The following is a 23996-nucleotide window of genomic DNA, read 5'->3' as shown; positions in this document are numbered from 1 at the left end:
GACCACCGAGCACCGATGTTTTATATGACTCCTTTCCAGAACATTTAGCTAACTTGATGCCTTCAATGTTTGCTTAACATCATATTTGTATAATCTTCTGTGATATGTCATTTTCCAGACTATTTGGACGACATATCTCTCCGAAGATAAAATGAGCAAAATATGCCGCTCAGACTGGTACTGACTACTTCTACGGTCATCACATCACATACGATAATCTGATTCACAACATTTGACATTAACACCATGGGTTTCAGAAATGATGAACTTTGGAGCACTTAATCTTTCAGGCATGATTCGTCCATGCAAGCGTGAGAATTCTATGTAACTTATTCCTCTTCGTACTAAACATATTGTTCTATACCCAGACCAGATTTGTTCGTTCAGAAGTACTTAATACCGTATAACTGGCTGTCACAATAGGACAAACTGGATATTGAAACTATTGAAGGTCACTGGCAATGACAACGATAATACCGCAGCTTTTATTATAAGATAAGCTGGACAAATAGGTTTTAATAATTATTCTTCACGAACAATGAAGTTTAAATCTTATTAATGTGAGGAATTGTTTGAACAATTAGTGTGCATCGTGGGGACTACATATTTTGTGTTTGTTAACTCAATCTCTCAAGTTTGGGGATATTTTGGGGAAATCCCCCAAGTCGAATGACCTTCATCAAGGTTTAGGAGAAAGTTTGGGGTTTCAGTGCCCTTTCCCCGAAATTAAGAGAATTATCTCCCGATTATATATAAACGTATGTTTTCTTCAGTTAATTTCGAAAACATGACGCAATTCTAAAACACTTTTAGTGGCCCGTGAATCTGACTCCTATTTAGATCGTACGAATGATTGTTATCGCCTATTCTCGTATATAATCGTCGACTTAAATCGCGTCAGTCAATAACGGAATTAAATAAGTCGAATAACGAGAATTGACTTATGAATACATATATTTTGTACATGAAGCGAATGAAACAGAGCAAAGCAAAAATGACACGCAGGGAAGATGGCTGGGAAGCCAACTACATTTTAGTCAAGCGTTACTCAATATTTATAGTCAGACAGAATTAAGCTACAGACATGTGATTAATGGAATAAGAAGGACACACACATATACGCTCATATAAAAACAGTCAAGACTGATAAGCGAATAATTGACAAGGTCAAAATATGACTCGAGTAGAATAAATAAAATGGGATGTCCGAAAGCTAGAATAAGGCATATGGGCTTGGCATAATAACTGACACTACATACTCACGCCATTGTTGTCAACATTGTTGATCAACATGTCCGTTGTCGCAAACAAACCTCAACTGAGAAAACCTCTCCTTTGTAGCTAGGTGGACCACTATCCAGAAGCGGTATAATTTCCTTACGTTAGACGCATCTTAGAATGTGTCGGTTTTCTCTATCACTCATAATTTTGTCTTTGTCAAGTACCCACACATAACCTTGATCATGGTTCATGTTCTTGTGTACGTTAGTGCGAGAGTCTTGTACTTATATCTCTTTCAGGCTTACATGGACCGAGTAACCTATTACATACTGAATTGGTCGCTTCTGAAACTCCAGTTCATGTGCATTTCTCGTTTCTTGCCGTTCTTCTACGCTGTGAAATGTCTGTAATATATATCGCTTTAATGCTTTCATATTTGACTTCACATATCTACGTTGTTATTGACGGGATACGTCAACAGAATATCTACTAAGTAAACAGGTTATATACACTTCCTCGACATCATTATCATTCGGTTATGTGGAGTCAAATCTCGGGCGACCGAATAATTAGGTTGATCAGCGTCAGCACCTTTTGTTCTCCAAATTTTGATATCATCTTTAAACACAGTGTCGATGAATTGAGCAGTCCTGATAAACCATTGAAACAGAACAAAAGACACAGGGTCTTAGAGAGTGCCTTAGAACATGGGATATCTAAACAACTTCTATACAGACATCGCTTCATTTACCACCACTTTTTATCTCTACCCACAGGGAAAGTTTCTCATCCACTCTTGTGTGACATCTTTTATTCCAAATCTGGAGAGTTTTGCATAATCCTTGATTAAGGCGATCTATTAAATATCTTGTTAATCTATAAATATCAGGCAGACAAAAAGATCAACCTCCCTCGCAGCTAGTAGGTTAGTTAAGGACGAGTACCTGTTCCAAAAATCGTGCTACCAAGTAGCCAATAAATTATATGGTTTTACGTGACTTAGTGGCTTAGTCCGAGTTATTTTCTTAAATACCTTAACTACTATGTCAGTTAGACCGATAGGTCGGTAGATAAACATGATCTATCTTGTTTCATGCTTGAATATAGGTTTAACTATAGCATTTGCCTAATCTCTAGAGAATTGAATTTTGGAAAAAGATATGTTTAACTGCAACTGTGAGTGGTTCTGAAATAGTATCCGCGACGGATGACAACAATCTTGTATGTAACCCACCAGAGCCCAGTGACTTACCAAGTTTAATGCTAACACGTAAACGAAAAGCAAATTTTGCAGTCACATGTACTGGTCCTATAGTCGGAATCTCAACAGCTTGACCGTGAAAAGTGTTAATAACAACATCATATGAGTACACCTGATTAAAATAGTTTGGTGAACTTTCAGCCTCGGCATTATCTAGTTTAGCTGGTGTAATGGAGGGATTCTATCATTTGTTTTGTTCTCTTAATATGCAATCTGTTGAGATACCACAGTTTCAGATTGAAGGAATGTTGGCTCATCAGATGAGACGGAGTGTACTAGATGCATGTTGTATATTGTGTTTAAAGCCCAAAGAACAATACAATGTGACCTCTGTTTGGCAGAGTGAATGGAAACTGAATGTCTGTGATATCGCAGCGACTAGTATGAACAAGGTCTGACAATAATGGTTCACGTTCTAAGTCAACAGTAAGCTGCCGTCAAAATATATACCGGGAGCTATGAGCTATAGTCGGTTGATGTGAATCATTAAAGTCAGCAAAGGTTAGGCAAAAGTCAGCCTTGCTTTACCTGGAGTTCTGGAACTTTCGGCCCAACTTTCAACTTAGATTACTTTATGCAAGCTTGGATGTCATTACATGTGTAATAAAACCTTCTGGTAATGAATACTTTTAGTTAATCTGCTGCCTAAATTCCAAAGCAAATATATTTGAAAGCCAACTGATAAAATGAAGTAAAAGAATAAGTTTAATTATTACAAGGTTCCCCTTGTTTTCATCACATATTTGTAAGGAATGATTCTGTTACAATTACTGTATTTTAAAAAGTAATCAAATGAATTTTACTTATAAATTTAAGCAAACCTACCAAATGTACATCGACATCTCATCAGTCTGTAACCGAAAATCGTGATAAAACTTAAAGAAATAGTAAAACTCCCAATGAGCTCGGTTACTTAGTTTCTGTTGTTCACAATATACAGTGACTTTGACTAGCTCTGAGATATGAGGGAAGATATATAGGTAATATCTGTTGTTCACTAGACCCATAAAAAGAGATTCATCATGTTTCATGGTTACAAATCTCAAGCCCTTTATCAGATCGCCTGTTAAATAATAGTTGATTCTTCTTTCCTTTTACTGTATTATTTGAAATATAATTTGACAGTTAATTTTAACCACCTTATGTGAAACATTTTGACACATCTCTTCAAACTGAACAACATTTTGTTTCATTTTAAAAGTGAATTTTAATGGTGAATACTACAGTGAATCAGCTTATTTCTGAAGCAGAATCAAACGCTTCAACCAATACCCTCTTAGCATTACAACAAAGTGTCTACAAAACTCTTAAAGGGAATGGTTATAGTCAATATGCTGATTGAAACCTCTGAAGAGATTCACGTCAGTCCTTCGATTTGTTTAAATCAAAGTGAAACTAAAACCAAAAGTGAAGTCAACGTAAATAAACTGACTGAAAGTCTTATGATTTCTTAAAATATTACCTGTTTACTTTGTGACTAAGATGAGTGAAGGAAATTTCTAACATGCAATCGCAAACACATTAATCAAGTTTAAATCATATGTTAAATTAGTGTCAACAGCTGATATTTATTATTAAAGTGTAAAACTTACCTCAGCCAAGCGTTCCCATCCGTAGAAGGTGAATGGAGTTATGGTGAGAACCTAAGTCCCGAAAGTATAGATCTTCACTGATATAATGCTACTTAAAATCTAACGCTATCGTTTTTGTCCCTATATCGACAAATTATAATGATAGATTTTTATTGGATATATAACTTTTCATTATTGCATCTCTTCATTTGGACATAAGTACAAAGTCATGAGCGCTTATACAGCAAAGCCACAAAAATCCTTGAGGGTGGATGATTCTATTGACAGTAGCAGCTTCAAAGTATATACATGTTAGTCAAGTTGTACGTTGCGTATGACTGACTGCCTATTAGTGTAACCACTTCTCAGACATGCACTCTAAGTGAATTCTATTATGGTCTAACCATTGACTGCGTGACACTTTGTCATCATTACCAATACTGTAATGACTAATAGCCAGAATAAATGAGACTTTATATACTTACTTCGATGTTTGGACAAAAGTTTATGTCCCTAAACAAGTAAAGCAAGTTACAGAGGTGGTATAGAAGATTTGTAGCTTAGGTGGATGGTTTTGGTAGGGTTTTGTTATCTGAACTGGATGGTTTGGTTGTGGAGCCTTCATCAATCTTCTGAACGATATCATCAGCACAAACTTCAAGTAGAAGTGAAGTGTTCAGTCCAATTTATCAACCAATCAAAAAATTATAGACAAATATAGGACCAAGAGTCAAATCGACGGGTGATACAATAAAAATAAAAAAACTAAACAATGACAAGTTAAAGGTCAACAATAATCAAGGTCTACAGGACAAGCTGTGAGTCATATGTGGATAAACTCAAACACCACTTTTACCTGAATTTTGTGCTGATGTTGTCGTTCAGAAGAACGATAAAAACTCCACGACCGAAGCGTACAGCTCAGAGAACCAAACGCCACCAAAAAGTGAGTTTCAGGTTTTATATATATATATATATTTATCTGTTTTTAGATGGGTTTTATTTGCCATCAAGCAATTAAGACTACTTGTTATACTCACCTCTGTCTTCAGGTGATTTTTGATCCAATCTTCAAGATATCTTTTATTGACTAACGACTTTTTATACTGAATATTCCTGAATTCTTTGCAGTCGATACAAACCAAAAGGCATAGAAATCGAATTTCTGTGTTGTTATGCAATTTGTTTTGATAATGTACTTCTAGACTGCCTAGTCACAACAGTTTGAAATGACATGGCTTCCGGTTGGTTTTTTATATCAAGCATAACTTTTTATTAAATATATAGAAGTTTTCGACGAACCAGCCAACATCCTGATGGTAAACGGTGCTGTTGATCGTTATGGATTCTTCGAAGGTGAACAATTCTGCGAAACAAACACGCGGTAAGGTGGATCATCAGGTTAAACCAAAATACACAGGAAACTTTCTGAATCCTCTTTGAATAAAATACGCCGAAAAGAATTGAAATGGCAAAATATGCTGACTGAATGGGATAAATGGATGTATTATAAAACGGATCGGGTGAGAAATCAATGTCGAAAAGGTATTGCACCGGCTATACGTTCAAGAGTGTGGCAGTATCTCTGTGGAAGCCATAGAATAATGCAGATGGAACGTGGGAAATATCAGGTAAGGTTCAAACATATACACCAAATATGCAGACTCTCAATCTCCAGAAAAAAAATTCACTTGAATATAATGTAAAAGACTTATGAAGTAAATTTTTGGTTTGCCGAGGTATTGTTAATGGTAAGAATACCCAATAAGATAACTCGCGGTTCACATTTATGTTTTTAATATTCAGCGCCCCTGACAATGAAGATGTACAGGGGTAGACAAACATAATAATCATCATGATGTGATTATCAGAGACTGAAGTGTTTTGAGTTTATTTGCCCTATGAGCTTATCTAGATAATTAGATTATAGATTCATGATGTAGGTAAAGTCTTCAATGTTTTAGTAATTAAGTTTGCAAAAGGAAAGCCATAGTCGTCTCCTGTTGCAGTTTTGACTTGCATAAATTGAAATCTATCTCGAATATCACTGGTAAAAATCATAAGCTATGCTGGTCCTTGCGTTCATTATCTCCATGTGGATCATATCTATTTAATAATGTGTTTACTTGTTGATCTGGTGCTATAAAGATAAATTGTTTAAAACGTGAAACAGATATAAATTTCAACCCTTTAAGATAGCTTCTAAATAACCGTCTAAGGAATTAGCCCCCAAATACCCTGGTACGGCCGAGAGTGAGGAGAGTCCGCTCTCCCTCTCGAAATGCTCTCACATGGCCACGCATATATAGCCTCTGCCAGGAAAGTCCTACTCACTGCCTTCTCGTGGCGGGGGTGTTGTTTACGAAAATGAGAGGACGAAAAGCGAATGTCCAGCGCTTTAACCGGATCCCAAATCAATGGTGCACATGGGCTCCAGTATCCTGCGGGAACGAATGGCGTATGAACCAATTTTTGGTCACCGGCTACCATGGGAATGCATCTCCTTACGATGCTCCACTGCCTTGTGGGTTAGACCTTTAGATCAAAGGCTCGGGGTGTGGCCCCCTAAGATAAGTACCTGCTTCGGTCTGGGCACCCAGGCAGTATCCCAGCCCACACGCAAATGATGAACTCTCTATATCTATGGAAACTACACTTCTTGCTTGAATAACAGTCAAATGATCCAAATTATTATTATTATTATTATTATTATTATTATTATTATTATTATTATTTACTACATCATTATTCACCCTCTTTTACTCCTACTCCGTCTATACTTATTTTTTCAGTTTATACAGCAGCTCGTCTTTGGTGGAAATTCGACTCTATCTAAACGTTCTCGAGTCACTGTCCGGTTGAAAATTGTATGTTACCACCGAATATGAGTACTGAAGCAGTTTTTCTGAAACCACGTGCACCATTCTAACTCGCTGCCTTCAACGTTCGCACACTTATGCAGGTTGGACAACAGATAGGGCTGGCTATATCTTTGGAAAGTCTTCATATCGATGTCTGCTGTCTATCCGAGACCCGTATTCAAGACTCTGGTGAAGTACTACAAATTCGATCTCCATCTGTTGCTTCGAAAAGCTTGTTTTACGTGAGCTTATCCGGGGACCCTGTGGCATCTTCGTCTGGTCTTGCTGGCGTTGGTGTCGCACTAAGCGCTAGAGCTGAGGCAGCACTAATCGATTGGATCCCCATTAACAGTCGGTTATGTGCTGTTAGATTAGAAAGTTCCATCAAAGTGAGAAGAAATCGGCGTGAGAAACGATGTCTCTTCGTCATCTCCGCCTATGCCCCGACAGATTGCAGCCCGGATGCAATCAAGGATGAGTTTTACCACTAGTTATCTGTTCTTCTCCAGAAAGTGCGTTCGACAGATATTGTAGTACTAGCCGGAGACTTGAATGCTCAGGTCGGGCGTCTAGGCACAGAAGAGAGTCGTTTAGGTGGCCGATGCGAACTTCTTGGTCGCAGGACAGATAACGGGGACCGTCTACTGCAACTATGTACAGACCACAACCTGTTTCTGGCTAGCACTAACTTTCGGCACAGTCATCGCCGATATGCCACCTGGCGTCCTCCTTCTGCATCTCAAGCCTGGACTCAGATTGATCACATCGCGATCAGCTACCGCTGGCGTGGTTGTGTACAAGACTGCCGCTCCTTTTGGAGTACCTATCTGAACTCTGACCATGCCTTGGTCTGCACCAATCTTGCCTTACTTTTCAGTGGCCAACGAAGTAACCGCCATCAACGGATTGATATTAGCAAGCTGGTTGCAACTTCTGTTGTAAGTAAGTATCGAACCGAGCTAGCCTCCAGGCTAGCTACCATTCCACCGAAAAGTATAGATGAGCATTGGTTGCAATTGCATGACGCCATGGAACTGGCGAGTAAAGTCAGTTGTGGGTTCGCGAAACGTCCCGCTTACAAGCACTGAGTTTCTTCAGGCTTCTTACACCTCATCAAAGCCCGTTGGTCTACTCCGGGTGACCGTGAGTTTGACCACAAACGAAGGTTGTTACGTAGCGAAATTGGGCAAAGCTTGCGTACGGACCGAGAAGCCTGGTGGTCGGAGCGTGCTAATGAGCTGGAAGCAGCAGCTGCATATGGTAATTACTGGAAGCTCTTCCAACTCATCCGAGCCACTGGCAGCAAGAGGTCTGGTGTGAGCGAAACAATCTACGAGGATGACGGGATGCCAATCACTAACATCCATCGACGTCCTGGACGATGGGCAGAACTCTTCGAAGGGCAGTTCAACTGGCCTGCTGCTCCGGCAACATCGGTCAGACTGTCCTGCCAAATGAGGCGGAAGTCCGCAAGGAACTCCAACTCTTGAAGCGCTACAAATTACCGGGCCCAGATGACTTACCTCCAGCTCTTTTTAAAGATGGTGGTGGCTTTCTGACTAAGGAACTGACGACGTTGTTTACAAAGGTTTGGGAACTAGAGAGTGTACCAACGTCATGGAATGAGTCGATAGTTGTCCCTATCTTTAAAAAGGGTTCACGTCGTTCCTGTAACAACTATCGGGGGTTAAGTCTACTTCCGATTGCGTTCAAGCTATTGGCTTCCGTCATACTTCGTAGGTTGTTCAAAACCCGAGAAAGATTGACTCGCGAGGAGCAGGCTGGGTTTCGTTCTAATCGAGGATGTATTGATCATATCTTCACCCTCCGCCAAATGTTAGAACACCGTCATACTTATCAAAGGCCAACAATCGTAGTGTTTCTTGACATCAGGGATGCCTTCGATTCGTTGGATAGGACTGTTCTCTGGGATTGTCTATTGAAGAAGGATGTGTCTGAGAAGTTTATTAACATCCTAAAAGCCCTATATACAAACACCTCAGGCAGAGTGAGGGCATACAACCACCTCTCTCCATTGTTCCTTTCGAGCAGTGGGGTTAGGCAGGGTTGCCCAATCTCACCATTCCTCTTCAACTTTGCCATCGATGACATTCTAGAAACAGCTCTGATGAATGTAAGTAATGGTGGTGTGGATCTGTTGCCTGGAGAAAGACTTCTCGACCTTGAGTATGCGGATTATATTGTCTTACTGTGCGATAATGTCCAAGGCATGCAATCCGCACTTAATCAGTTGACAATCAGTGTCCGTAGGTATGGTATGTGCTTTGCACCTTCGAAGTGCAAAGTACTTCTACAAGACTGGCAGGATTCTAACCCTGTACTCACTCTGGATGGTGAGCAGATAGAAGTAGTCGGGAAGTTCGTGTATCTGGGTAGCTGTATGAGTGTTGGTGGGGGTGTGAGTGATGAGATCAATGCACGTATAGTGAAAGCCAGAGGGGCTTATGCCAATCTGGGCCATCTTTGGCGCCTTCGTGATGTTAGTCTGGCTGTAAAAGGTCGGATCTACAACGCGTCTGTGAGAGCAGTTTTGCTCTATGCTTGTGAAACCTAGCCTCTCTGAGTGGAGAACTTTAGACGACTCTCTGCGTTCGATCATCGTTGTCTCCAAAGGATTGCTGACATCCAGTGGCAACACCATGTTAGTAATGCAGAGGTTCGGCATCGTGTGTTCGGGCACAGAGATGATAAGGCAATCGATGTCACCATCTTGAAACACCGACTTCGGTGGCTTGGACATGTTCTACAAATGTCGTCCCAGAGAATTCCACGTCGTGCATTATTTGCCGACTCTGGGACTGGTTGGAAGAAGCGGAGAGGTGGTCAGTATATGACATGGTGTCGTTGCATGAAAGAAAGCTGCAAAGGACTGGCTTCTGTTGGTCCTTCACGACTCCCTGACTGGGGTCCGAGAGATGGTGTGACACGGTGGCTAGAGACGTTATCAGATATGGCTCAGAATAGAAGCCAGTGACGATCCTGCTGTAACCTTTTACTTTCTTCATAAAAAGTGGTTGTGTCTCCCTTAACTGAAAGATTTCTTCTGATTGTACCTGTCAGTTCCGCCATTTTTACCATCATTATTATTACACCACCTTACATCAATCCCTTTTTTTCTCCTTCCACTTAAATTCTCATTGTTTTGTGTGGCACATATATATTTGGCGCATACTCGTACCAATATTTATGTGTTCAAATAATAACAATAATAATAATAATAATAATAACAATCACCTCTAAAGGAATTGGGATTCTATGCCACTACTTATTTAAATCTTCGCATAAATACAGACTCATAACTGCTCTGCTAACCTATTGATAGTTGGAACGTAGCGAACAGAACACGGGCGAAGACAATCCTAAAATTTCAGAGCATCTTAATATAATCTGAGAACTATATATTAAATCGTTAATTTGCAAAATGTCCACCACTTGTCTCAAAATGCCTCAGACTTCATTGTTTTTACATTTTCATACAAATTGCATTCTATTCCCACTCTTGCTTTCTTGATCTTTCACCATTTTCTGCTGCTAGACATTACATTCCTGACTCGCATAATATACTACTTACATCAGTATAAGTAGCACGCACCACAATATGATACATGCTATTTGTTTCCTTTAAAATACAATTAGTAGAACAACTACTCTTCAAATATAAATGGTAAGAAGTTGATAACCATGAGAAAAACATCAATATTATTTTCTCAGTAGGACTTATAACATAAGATTATTGCTAGCTATTCATACCAAAGCCCTAATACTTATTGTTATGACTGCGTTGCAGATTGTTATGTCGGAATCGCTTATTATTTATACTTATAAAACGAGGAACCACTGCAAATCTCACAACACAAATTAAGAACACCAAGACTTAAAAATACAGATTTGTTAACCACTGAACACGACGATCCTAGTCGAAAATGCACTCATCACATATTGATTGCACACCCATTTTCATTATCAATTAGGATGAAATCATATATTTGGGAAATACCTAAAATTATAACAAAGCATATGCTGAGCGTCATGCTGATCATAGTTCGTTTTAATTTAATACAAGAATATCTTATCTTAAGTGGTCATCACACTCAAATAACTTAATATTGTAGCGAATAAAATATCACACTAGAAGACAAAACAAGTACTACAATGAGTAATTTCTACGTAGAATTAAAACAGATAATGTTGAACTAAAAACCACATCCAGTAAAGGAATGTGATTTTGCTTCTTAATTTTGTCATATCGCTTCTTCTAACGGTATCATTATGTTCATTTTATTAGATAGAACATTTGGTTCACTGAATCCGTTTCCGTCTTTCAATACTTAAGATATTTGACTCTTACGAGTATTTCTCCACCACGCCAGTTCCATATAATTGTGTTACGTGATTTATTACTCCCCAGTTTTATCTTATTTCATCTTTTATTAATAACGAATAGACATTCTCAACAAGTAGTGAGAAAAACATGCGCTATCAAATAAAAAATTACAATAACATGAAAAAAGAGATTTCATTGTAGTAGGCTGTGAATGAATAAAAATGGTTTTTCTTAAAAGATACAGTTCATTTTGATTTTACGGAAACTCCTGCTGAAAACCTCAACAGGACTGCCGCTGACTTCCAAACACTATCGGATAACATCCCAAACCACTGAATTAGACAATATATAGGATCTCAACCAGCGGGTTCTAATGGAATAATAGATACTAGTCCTTTGTGATACCTTCTTCATCACTGTACTATGTTTAAAAATGGATACCTGTATTTTCGACCTAGTCTCAGAGGCAAAAAACATAGCTTGGTGTGAATGCTGTCATTGAAAGGTAAGCGATCATTCGAAGAAGGCGGTGATCTGACATACAGTCGCTAGATATTTCCATCCCAAATGGGCCAATTTTCACAACCATAGAACAGAAGTAATCTCATGAACACTAAGCATATCTTGACGTTTACAGCTAAAATAACATGACTATGGTGCTATATATGTCCGAGACTAGAACAATCTGCTCTTGATTTTACTGTTTACAGATTTATTAACTCCTTTACTTCAACTTGGGTAATTGGAAATCTACTCAGGTATAAACATATTTTAACCATTTTCAACGGCTTCCTACAGAGCGCTAGTGAATCTAGGAGTAGTACCTTACGCTTTGTAAATAAACCAGAAAGCATACTTTAACATTTTCTCAATCCTGATTATGATATTTTTATATAGAGTGTAGGCAAACGTTTCTTTAACATAGGACCGCAGAGTAGTTCAATCTAACGGGCCCAAGATGACCTAGCCGTTGATTAGCCCAGCGATCTTCACCGGCAGATGTGGTGGTGTCCAAGCACTTATTGAAGCATGAGGACTTGATTGATGTATCCACAACGTCAAAAAAATGGAACAGAACCCAAGTTTTAAGCGCAGTTGGAACAAAACTCCCGCTGTTATTGCTAAACTATTTTCTGTCACCGTTAAATGCTGTTCGTCTTTTCCATCTCTTTTCAGTTTTGTTAACATCCCTAATGAGGAAACAAAATAGGCATACTTCAATCCTCACAACCTCTTCTAACATAATGTAACCAGTTTAAGAGAAAATCTTGACAAACAATAGTTTTTAAAGTAGGAAACCTGTAGAGACTTTACATTTTGAAAACATTTTTGATTGCAGACTTACTTTAGATCAAGAGCCATTAGAAATTCAAGAACACGTAAAAGATATTTCATCGTGGCTTGAGACTTCTAAACCAATTAATCAGAAATCATGTCATGGATATTCGGGTCCAACAGATACTACGGGACTTTGGATTCACCAACTTAGCATTCATTAGTTTATACTCTCAACGTCAGCCGATTCTCGATTGAGTACAGTTTAGTTCATTCGGTGATATTCATGTCACTCCTAACGTGGTTGAACTTTGTCAGACATGCTGAATTTTTTCCAAAATAACAGCTCTTTCAATTGCAAAACGTAGCTAATTTAATATGAATACCTTGGTACATTTGTGACAAAAACAGTCTTTCTGTGACCTATTTTTCTCGACTACTAATTTTCATATTTAAATCGTACACAGATACTTTTGAGAATGTCGGGTGATCCAAAGACAATTTCACAAATCAAATTAGATGTCGACAGACAGTTGCCCAATCACGTACTTTTTGCTACAAGCCATGGTAATGCGTAAGTCAAGTTTGTCATTAATTACCAGTAGTCAACACACTAGCCCTCCTTGAATAAACATATTTCACTCACGTAAATCAAAGCATATTATTGAAAATTATCTCATATTTAATGTCGAACTGAATTGCCAACTCAATAGATCATACTATGCCTGACGCTCCTCAAAGTATAACAGTCGAAATAGTTTGATTGAGCAAAAAGCAGAAACGAAAATTAATTTTTTCCAGTATTATAACTTGAATTTTCCTCTGATAATAGCGCTGGTGAAATTTTAAGTCTAGCCAGTAAGGCAATTAGTTAGAAAGTCTATATTTTCATGAGCTGCTAGTGCTACGTATGTTAAGCTACTAAACGTTTCAGTGTAACCTAAGGAAAACCTTGACATGACTGATGAAATTTTGAAGGGTGTATAAGGAGAAAAATAAAAAAAACGGCTCTTTCTTGGGGGGCCCAAGAGTTTTACTTAGGGCTCTGAATACTACGAAAATGATGCAACGCAAGAATATTCATCAGTTTTTTGTAGTAATGAAAAGATAAGATGGATGCTGTTGTATGTGTTTCGTGACTGCCGAATAATTGTTGATAAACTATATTTAGGAAAATCGCTCCCGCACCCAACTTTACCAAAATTTAAAATTTAAGGATAGCTGAAAAGCCAGAATTTGAATAGCTTCGAATTAAGCTTTGAACATTGAAAATGGAGATGGGGCAAGCGTTTTGCCACAAGTGAGGGACATCTTCAAGGGAATGTAGTTGATATATGCCACAATTTATAAAGAAACTTTACGACGACCTCAGCTCTTGTATTCACTAGACAGTGCAGTTTATGGATTACATGTGAGAAAATACATCAGTCAAAGACACAAGTTCTGTCTGGACATACGATATACTCATTATTAAGTTTCTCTGCGGTACAAAGGAATAGTTTTAAAAACCGGCTACTTGTTGAAGCCTACAAGTCTATCAAACCTGGAACAAATGACAAACTACGAAATGGAATTAATATAGCCTGGTTTCGCTCTGAGAATTTATTAGACTTGAGCAATAATAAGTAACACCGTGCAAAATTATATCAATTGAAATCACCATGTTTCAAAACGGGTGAAAAATAGTCGGCAAAACAGTGTAAATATTAACATGAGTGAAAAAAGTTAACGTACACAGAACAATGAATGATTTAAGATTTAGTATAAACTATCTATTTCGATGCTTTGGCTTAACCGTTTTGAAAAATCTTCAACACCGTTGTTTTTCTCAATTTTTATTCACTTATTAGAAAAGCATCTCTGTTCAACATACTCAAAGCATATTCACTGCTACATCCTGCTACTGGCTATTGCCAAGCTCAAGCACCGATTGCTGCAGCGTTACTTATACATATGCCAGAAGAGGATGCATTTTGGACCTTTGTCTGTTTATGCAACCGATATATGACCGATTATTTTAAATCAGATCTTGTAAGTCAGTTATCTTGCCTAATATGACCATATTTCTGTTAGAGATTGGTCATTTATTCACTTAACAAGACCAAGCGACCTAATTAAATAAATTGGTAATACCTGTTGTTTCACTATTAAATGAAAATTTTTCTATTTTCATATGTGATAGTATTTTACTAAGGATTCCAGATAAATACCAACAAACATTGGAAATGAATACAATTCTTTTGCCTCACTGTTTTCACATACACCAAACATGGAACATACTAAAGAATTTCTTGCTTTTAATCCCACTGGTAGATCTGTTTTAAACCACAAATTAATATATCAATAGTTTATTTTATTTCATGGCTTTTTTCATTCGGTAAAGTATGAAGATAATCTAAATGCATTAAAAAGGAGGTTAGGTGATTATAATAAAATGGTAAGTTAAATACACGTAAAATTAAGTATTATAATCTACTGTCCCGTAACTGCACTGGGAATGCTTTATTCCCTTTCATATATAGACCTTTTATTGAGCATTCTTAAAACCAAATAGACAGTCATTTTCCGATCCTTTTTTGTACATTTATTATTCACGTTCATGTAAAAAAGGAAAGACGTAGTGGAATGTGACATGATTATGGGATGCAGATTATAGAACATGAGTTGCAGTAAATGTAAAAGTACACTATTTATATTCCTGTTTATTCTTTGAAGCACATAATGCATAAAAATTAGACAACAATATTTTGATGTCAAACCACTGTCACGTTTTGTTGTCAATTTCATTTTTAGAAATAAAATATTTACTTTGCTCTAGATAGACAGTTTTACTTTTTTAAGATTTTACTATGTGGTATAGTTCGCTACTTTTTGTGTTTAAGTAACTTACTATTTTTACTACTTAAATTAGACTTCATCTCATGCCCAACATGTCTAATTAGTGTTTATTTCAAAAATCCAACAATTATCGTCTGGTAATTTTACCAATCTACAAGCAGTTTGAAAATGGTTTTGGAAAGTTAATGTTGACTGAGCAACCCTTCTAACAAATGGTTCTATTTGCCCTAGAAATGTATAACTGTAAAAACTTCATTATTTAAGGACCAAACAAAAACCTTTCAGCTTTCAGGACAAATCCTTGTTAATAACTTCCTACCACTGTTGACTCATAGCGTAGCTATCCGTTCTTTATCTGTCAGTGGTAATTATTCCTTAACTGTCGGGATCAGTTTCAATTCAGAAATATTACGCTTAAATTCTTAACGGAAACAGACACATAATTTGAGCTTCCGTTGTTTTCTATCATTACTTTTATTTCAAAGTGCTTGATTGTTTCCACTTTAGCTATAGTGATAACTGTTAACTTCTGATTTAATTTAAGGTACGTGTCAAAATTGAATTGAACATGTTATTTGAATTGGTGAAGAAATATCAACCAGATATATACCATCACATGGTATGTTTTTCAGTGTATCAGTGAAATTCATTTTCTTGACTTTGGTAAGAAAATGTTTGAAATGTGGTGATAAATAGCGTATTTTATGACCCATTACATAAAATAAATTCAATAAAATCACTTTGTTGAGTTTGCAAGAATAGGAATATATTAGCTATCTTTAACCTACTTGGTTATAACACTTGAGGACCTTTACTGTTCTTACTTGCACATAACTTCTTTTGAATAGTGAAGTACAGTAGGTTTTAATATTAATGTTGGTGATACGGAAATTCCCAGACCTGTTCAAAACCTACTCTACTAGCTGCAAATGAATTAAATTTTGAGAATGGGAGAAGACTTTAAACAATCGTCAAGGTACCGTATTAAAGTTAGTGCAACGTTTGCAATAATGTACATGGTAATTATTGTTTCATATGAATATCAAACAAAAGTACTTTTTGTTGATAGGCTTCATTAGGCAATGAGTTACAAGTTTATTTTCCCGAAACAGCTGAAACAAAAGCCTCAACTCTGAAAGTTTGTTTGCCTATACCATTTAACTAGCAGGATATTTATGCCCAAAACAGTCAATCACTGACAATCATCATTGGTTAGGAAGTTCATTTTCACTAGGACTATAAATCAGCCTGAAATCCGAAAAAATCAGGCTGGTTTCAAACCTAAACGTGGATATATAGACCAAATATTCACCTTTTCGCAGACTGTGGAACATAGACATGCTTCTCAACATTCGATTATAGTTGTATTTCCTGACCATAAGGCGGCGTTCATTTCCGTTGATCTCGGTGTCTGTCATTGAAAGGAGTATCAAAGAAGTACATTAGCCTTGTGTAGACTGTCTATTAGAACATTACTGGTCGAGTTAGGGCATATGGCGAACTATCACTAAGAGTGGTTACTTTAAGTGGCGTTTGTCAGGGATGTCTGCTTTATCCATTTTTATCCAACGTTTTCGCAGGCATGCTCTTAGAGACAACACTTCCATCGTTTGGCATTTTATGGATGGAATTTCTACCAAAAGGTTCACTTGTTGACTTGGAATACGCAGATGATATGGTTCCGTCTGTTGGAGATGCTGATAAAATACAGAATATTCCAACCACCTTAAGCAACAATGAAAGCATGTTTGGGAAGTGGTTCTCTCTCTCCAAACGCAAAATTTTACTTCAGGATCGGCTTGCATCATCACCTGATTGAACGGGTGAAGTAGTCGAACGCATCGACCACTTCATTTATCTTGGGGATCTCATCAGTACTGACGGTCTGGTTTCTAACGAATTCTCAGCACAAATTCAGTAGACTCAATTGACTTTTTTCAACTTCCGTCGCTTGTGGTGTAGGTAAGATATCGATCTTGTAGTGTGGCGTCTAGTCGCGGTTGACTATGATCACCACTACAGGAAGACTACGTGCCAGTTAACCGATAAGATCCCTCGTAAGCCAAATATCAGAAGGCAGTTGATGGCTGTAGTCAAGATGTATTCAATGGCGATCTCGTGGTATCGAAAGAATACTGAGATCGTGCCAAGTTACAAGTGTGGTTACTGAGCGCAAGAGAATTCGTGCAAGGTCACAATCAACGGAAGAATGTATGTGTTTTGGTACACTTAAACAAACAAGTACAGTAAAACAATCACTGGAACATTGGTTATAATAATAATTGTTTCCATTAAACCAATCGCGTTCTCTTGATAAAAGTGGGTCACTACAGTCTCCTCATCAAAGGGCGAGTTTACTGCGCAGAAGTTCCCTGCTTCCTACTTTATGGATGCGGAACATCCCCACTAAGAATAGGGGATATTCACAGGTTACTAGTATTCGATGACAAGAGTCTTCGAAGCATTGCTTGTGTAACGGGACCAGCAAGTAAGCGATGGCTGGGTTAGGAATAGAGCACTAGGTAAAGATGGGAAATCGATTGATAAGGAAGTAAATCTTCATCAACTGAAGTGGTTGTGGCTTGTGTTAGGTATGCTCAACCACCAAATATGGTTACTATATAGATTATATTATCAGGTATTTGTTTAAGATTTATAAGACTTCCTTCTTCATCATATACAAACAAACTTATTGAACCTGAAAAGAAATCATTTGAATATCTTTCTATCACACACAGATTTGTATAGTTACTAGGAATGTCCCGACACTTTTACTAGACCTCTGGAATATTATACTTTCATCATGTTTTTGATCACACTAAAATGTCTTCAATCTTACATTCAATTACTTAAAAAAATCTAAGTTGGTTACATAGATAGTTCTGTACAGTTAGCTCATAGAGTCAGATCTGTTTCCTGAAATTAATACTGAAGACGAGCGAAACACAGTACGTATATTCATTTTCAAGAATTTATATCGAACAAAATTTGTAATCAATTATGTAAACGATTTTAAGACGTCGAATGACAATATTTTTGAAGGAACTTAAATTTGGAGGTAGCATCAGCAGCTGCGTAATGAAACAGTACGTAAGAAAAAACATTTATTTCACACAATGATTTCCACTTATTTTGGTGTGAATACAGACAAAGGCGAGACTATAATTTACGGACGAACCAATCAGGTATAAATTAAGAGGTCTCGGATTTTGGCACGAAATTCACTCGTTCGAGTAAATAGAGTTTTGGCATTATAGCTGATGTCAGTTCGTGATGAAAATTCTGAATCTAATTTCTAACCTTAATCACCATCTGTAAATCAGAATTTTAATTCCTCACACAGGTTTATAACCCTCATTTGGTCCTAGTTATTAAATGAACACTCTCAAGGTCACCTTAGCGTCGCTCAAAGGTCGTCTATAAACTATAGTCTCATCAAGACAAATTTCCTTAGCTTGACTTTGTATCTCCATACAGTAATTGAGTTTTATGCACTATTACACTAGTTTTTCATCATATATCTGAGCACTAACCATCACTCTTAGGTAAAGACTCATTAGGTTCAATATAAAGATGTATGACTGTTCCATTTGTGAACATTAAAAATCCAATTGATCAAAATAAAGTATTCAGACTCAATGATTGTGTGTCATTTAATTTACGATATAACTTTCATACATCTGAATCCATTAGGATCTTTCGCATTTTGCTGATATTTTATAGATAGAAAAATCTTATTCAACCACTATGATTATATTGAATTTTAATACAGTTTAGATTTTCCTAATAATTAATTCAATAAAGTGGAGTGATATACAATAGACCTCTTCTTACTGTTTCAAACCACATTTTGTTTGATTAATCATCGACGGCTATTTTTATTATCCAACTATTTAATAAGAAATTTGAACATTCTAATTATTGCTTCTTTAGTCATCTATATATTAAAATAATCTTCCTCAATATCTCGATAGTGTAACAAGAAGATGAAGATTATATTAATTTCCTTAATTGTTGAATTACTCCCTTAACTGTTATTTTTAATGACAATTAGAAATTTGAGGGGGGGGGGCGTTGTGGAGATTGTAGTAATTTCATTAGTTGAGATCATGAGTCAATTGAAGCTAGACAACCATGGAAAACCTGGATTAGTTGAAGTTAGACACTAACACCGTTCGATGCCAACTCAGTGGTCTAGTGGTTAAGCGCTCGCGCACGAGACTGATAGGTCCTTGGTTCGTATCCCGCGAGGCGGGGTTGTGGATGCGCAGTGTTGAGGAGTCCCACAATAAAACGTAATGACCGTCCAGTGCTTCCAAGTTTTCCATTGCGGTCTAGCTTCAATTGACTCATGATGTCAACTATTGAAATTAGAAATTTATCGGAAAAATAAATGAGTAAATCATTAACACAATAAAACTGAGTTGTTTGTTTTTAATGCCAAATGTATTAATTATTGGTGTAAATAAATACCTGTTCACTTAAACTTCTAAATGGTGAAATGTTAGATGGATGTTACACCAATTCTCATACATATTTAAAATAATTCAAATTTCTGGTAAAATTAAAATAAATTTGATTCAAATTAACTGTCCTACAATCAATTTCGATTATGGTTAATTTTGTTAAGTCGTTTTTATTAACTTATTTAACAGACAATGATATTTGGACAGTAACAATTCGTCTATTTCTTTGTACTATTGTGATTACTATCTTGTCTATATAAACGTGTACGCTTGATCACATGCGACAGCCTATTCACATGTCTCTTTCTAGCTTAAATGTTAGTCGCTTAAATATCGATGGATGAATCATTCTCTTTCTTATGTTCATATGTGCTCAAATCCTATTAATTGCCTTGCCTCACCTAGTCTTTACCTTGCCTAGCTGCGCCTCATTCGATTTGACTATAAATTCGCCCCTGTATTCGCTCGCTCACACACATTAGCCTATCTGCTCCAAATTCACTCGACATGGCTGTAACTTTGTTATCTGTGCTGTCCGCTAATAAACTGAAGTCGCTGCTTCTTATTGCCTTCTGATTTCAAACACCGTTGGGAGTTATATAATAACGATTATCGAGGTGATCGATTAACGAAGCTAAGCAACTACAACCCTACCAAGCATAAGAAAATGAAGCACGACTATTTCATTATAATAGACTTGAATAGGATAAAAAACATTCAGAAAAATCATACCGTTATTGAATGAACTTATTGTTATCTAAAAAGATATTATATGTGAATTGTCTCAATGGTTTTATTTATTTCTTGAACATAGGTGAAATGTAACACAGAGCCAATATATTTTGCTATTGACTGGTTCATGTGTTTGTATACACGCAATTTGCCATGGTCTACAGTCCTCCGTATATGGGATATGTTCTTCTTCGAAGGTATGTATAGACTGTTTCCCTACATTCAACGTATCTGCCAAGTCATTACGTTAAAGAAAGGACCAATCACTTGACATCTTATTAAATGTAACTTTATATTGAAGATCACTGATTTCTATTTAAAATATTATTTGACTAACTTATTAATTACGATCGGCTGTGAATATCTCACATTTTGTTACGTCAGTGTATTGCGATTGTAATTGTTTTAACCATAACTTGGGCTCAGCTTGAGGTACAGTATTATACTGACGACTATCAGATATACCAATACTACCAAAGGATGAATGTATAGGAAATCAGAAAGTTAGTCTATAATGGCTATTCCGATGTGCAGTGATTTAAAAAGCTTAATTGCTTACCGCCAAGCAATACGTGTGATGTTAAATGTTTAGAAATGAAGTAGTGAATATAGGTTGTGGATTATCCAGTAATCATCCCAGATGGACAAATTACCTTCCTCATACTAAGCAGCTTTACATAAAAATTACGGTAAAATCCCTTTACAACTCTTCTAGAATAATCTATTGAGCATCACCCCATTGGGCAGTCAACTTCGTAATATAATGATTTTGCCACAGTTAAACTTTGATTTTTGAGTGTCATATAATTCAATTAAGAATGCGATCTCCTTTTCTATTATCGACAATTTAGGATTACGAAATTAACAATGACATCACTAAGTTAGCACGCACTCAGGGGAAAGACTAAATAACTAATGAAAACTTGATCAATACAGACGGAATGTTTTTGACTGCTTAGTTCAAGAATATATCTATCTATGGATATATATATTCGGTTACAATTTCTCAACGATAGAAGAAATTGTTTAGATGACAGAATTATAAAATTAGTCAATTTAATACTAGTTAAGTGTAATGAGTTTTCTATGGCAACTGATGTAATTGATTATTTTATTAAAAGCACACAATAAGCACAAAAGGTTAGATTAATTGCCAATAATTATAAAAATAATCTGGAAACATTGGACGACCATTCCTTCCTAGTCTGGGACTCCTCAGCAGTGCGCATCCACGGTCCCGCATGCGGGACTTGAAATGGGACGAAATGCCCGTCCAGTGTATCCAGGTTTTCAATGGTGGTCTAGCTTACATCTTCTCATGAATTCAACTATTAAAATCACAATAATCTCCACAAACCCCATTCTGATCATAAAAATAATCATCACTTATTTTTTTCACCTAGTTGTAATTCTAATAAAATTTGGTTAGAAATATGAGAGATGATTATCCAATTAACAGATATGAGGAACATTTTAACCGCTGGAAGATTCTCATCGTAATAAAACACAAATATATCCAATGTTGATTTGCATATTAGTCATTTAAACATTAACAATTTCATTTTATTTTACAAACAATCCTGAATTCAAACGCTGTGATTTTAAATGATGTATTTGCCCTGAACCTGGTCACTTTTTCGATCATTAATTCGGATATATAATTTAAAACCAGGAGAGAATTTATTGAAAAAAATATTTGTGATATGATAAAAATCTTTCGGTGATTAAAATATTCTTCATATCTGTTAAATGGACAGTTTTCCCTCATATTTCTGGACCATAAACTATTCTTATCAACCTGTTCTTCTTTTAACTCTCGATCACAACCTAAACCTCTTTTGATATTTAAAATCTCAGTCCACTTTATGATACTATCACTTCTAGCTTTTTATAGACTCATATATTTACCAAACAATTATAAATACTAATGTAAAACTTAGGTAAATGATTTTGTCGAAATAAAGTTTTCTCCGTTGAATCTGTTTATTTCCATTCACTGACACAAGTTACTTAAATTATCTGGGAATTGTCTAAGCAAAAGTAATCAACCTTGTGTTGACTAACCTTCTGTCCACGTTGTTCTATGCACAGGTAAGATTTGTCATTCACGTGATTTCATTGATTATTCTGTCGATCGAATGTAGATTATGATCATGTTATTTACATCACACATATCACTCAGTTATAGGAAGGATGTATATTAATCTTGGAAAGTACTTAAACAGAACTCGGTTATAACAGTCTACAAGGTAAGGTCATTTATCTTAAGAATGAAACTTTCAAATTGGATTTTGGCATTCGTTTCATTAACATTAGTTGATGTAATACAAAGTTTAAGACTAAGTGATATTGCCTATAGCTGAATAGTCGGTAATGTTATTCTAGAGTAACTGAATCCATATTTCTCTTGTGTTTCCGGGAAAGAAATATGGATCTCCATCTCTCTTAAGCTTTCATTATCTTCACGTTCAAGTCTTCTGTGAGATTCCTAACAACTGTATTACTGTCATCTTTGAATATACCAAGTTTATCTTCCGATGAATCATATAAATTATGTGTTCTTAATGAAATATTTCGTTGCATTTATGGTATTCCTGGCTTAATTTCATTGGAACAACACATTTAAGCGAACAATTGTTTTCAATTAGATCGTCATCAGGCTTTACTCTAATATACATGAATATTTATACGAAAATTTTAAACCAATCAAGGCAATATGCGTCAATAATCACACACATAATAGGTAAAAGTACAAGTTGATAGTAGTAGGAAGACAGGTGAACTGATAATAGTGAGAATAATAAAATAAAATAACAAAACTCTTATCAATAGTTAAACGTTGGGAATAGAAGGTCAAACATGGGTAAATAGACTAGGAATAGTAATCACAAAACATTAAAATCATTACGTAATAAGATGTGCGTAAATAATTAGATAGTGAAGAATACAAAGAGGCGGAAAATTACAAACAAATACTAGATGTGAAAATAAGGTTAACGATAACACGAATAGAACAAAATAAATAATGATAAAAATAAAATTTAAAAAAATTGTTAGTTAAGTTATAACTGGCCATGGAAGGGATAGGGGGGTCACGTATTTCTTCTGTACACATAAATTGGGGTTGTATGTACGAATTCCAATGGCTTCAGCTATATGTAGGAGACGGGAACGGACTCCGTCGGGAAATGATGGAGGTATACGATTGATAACTTGAAATGATTTCGATTTATCTACAGCATGACCGCTATCAATGAGATGTGCCAATATAGAACTGCGAATAGATTTTATCTGGCCCTTTATGTACCAAGTTGGTAGATGTTCACTCATTCGTTGGTTAAGTTGCCTGGTAGTACGCCCTATATAGCTATCTCCACAAGAGCAGCTGAATTTGTAAGTGCACATGAATATAATGTAAGACGTTTC

General features: G+C 36.3%; 1 protein-coding gene across 1 annotated transcript in view; it reads left to right on the top strand.

Moving 5' to 3' along the window:
• Window positions 1–460: 460 nt before the first annotated feature.
• The window catches only part of MS3_00010188 (uncharacterized protein), a 35000-nt gene continuing 11464 nt past the window's right edge, over window positions 461–23996 (top strand). The window contains exons 1-8 of the mRNA XM_051218554.1: window positions 461–560; window positions 5185–5297; window positions 5341–5437; window positions 5474–5684; window positions 13002–13108; window positions 14385–14565; window positions 15917–15991; window positions 20653–20767. Of these exons, the coding sequence (XP_051074783.1) occupies window positions 5288–5297; window positions 5341–5437; window positions 5474–5684; window positions 13002–13108; window positions 14385–14565; window positions 15917–15991; window positions 20653–20767 (796 nt within the window). The 5' untranslated portion in view covers window positions 461–560; window positions 5185–5287. The remainder of the gene's footprint in view (window positions 561–5184; window positions 5298–5340; window positions 5438–5473; window positions 5685–13001; window positions 13109–14384; window positions 14566–15916; window positions 15992–20652; window positions 20768–23996) is intronic.

Source organism: Schistosoma haematobium, chromosome 1 (genome assembly GCF_000699445.3).
Source record: "Schistosoma haematobium chromosome 1, whole genome shotgun sequence".
In the NCBI taxonomy this organism is placed as follows: Eukaryota; Metazoa; Platyhelminthes; class Trematoda; order Strigeidida; family Schistosomatidae; genus Schistosoma; species Schistosoma haematobium.
This window is presented reverse-complemented; position numbering and strand designations above follow the sequence as displayed.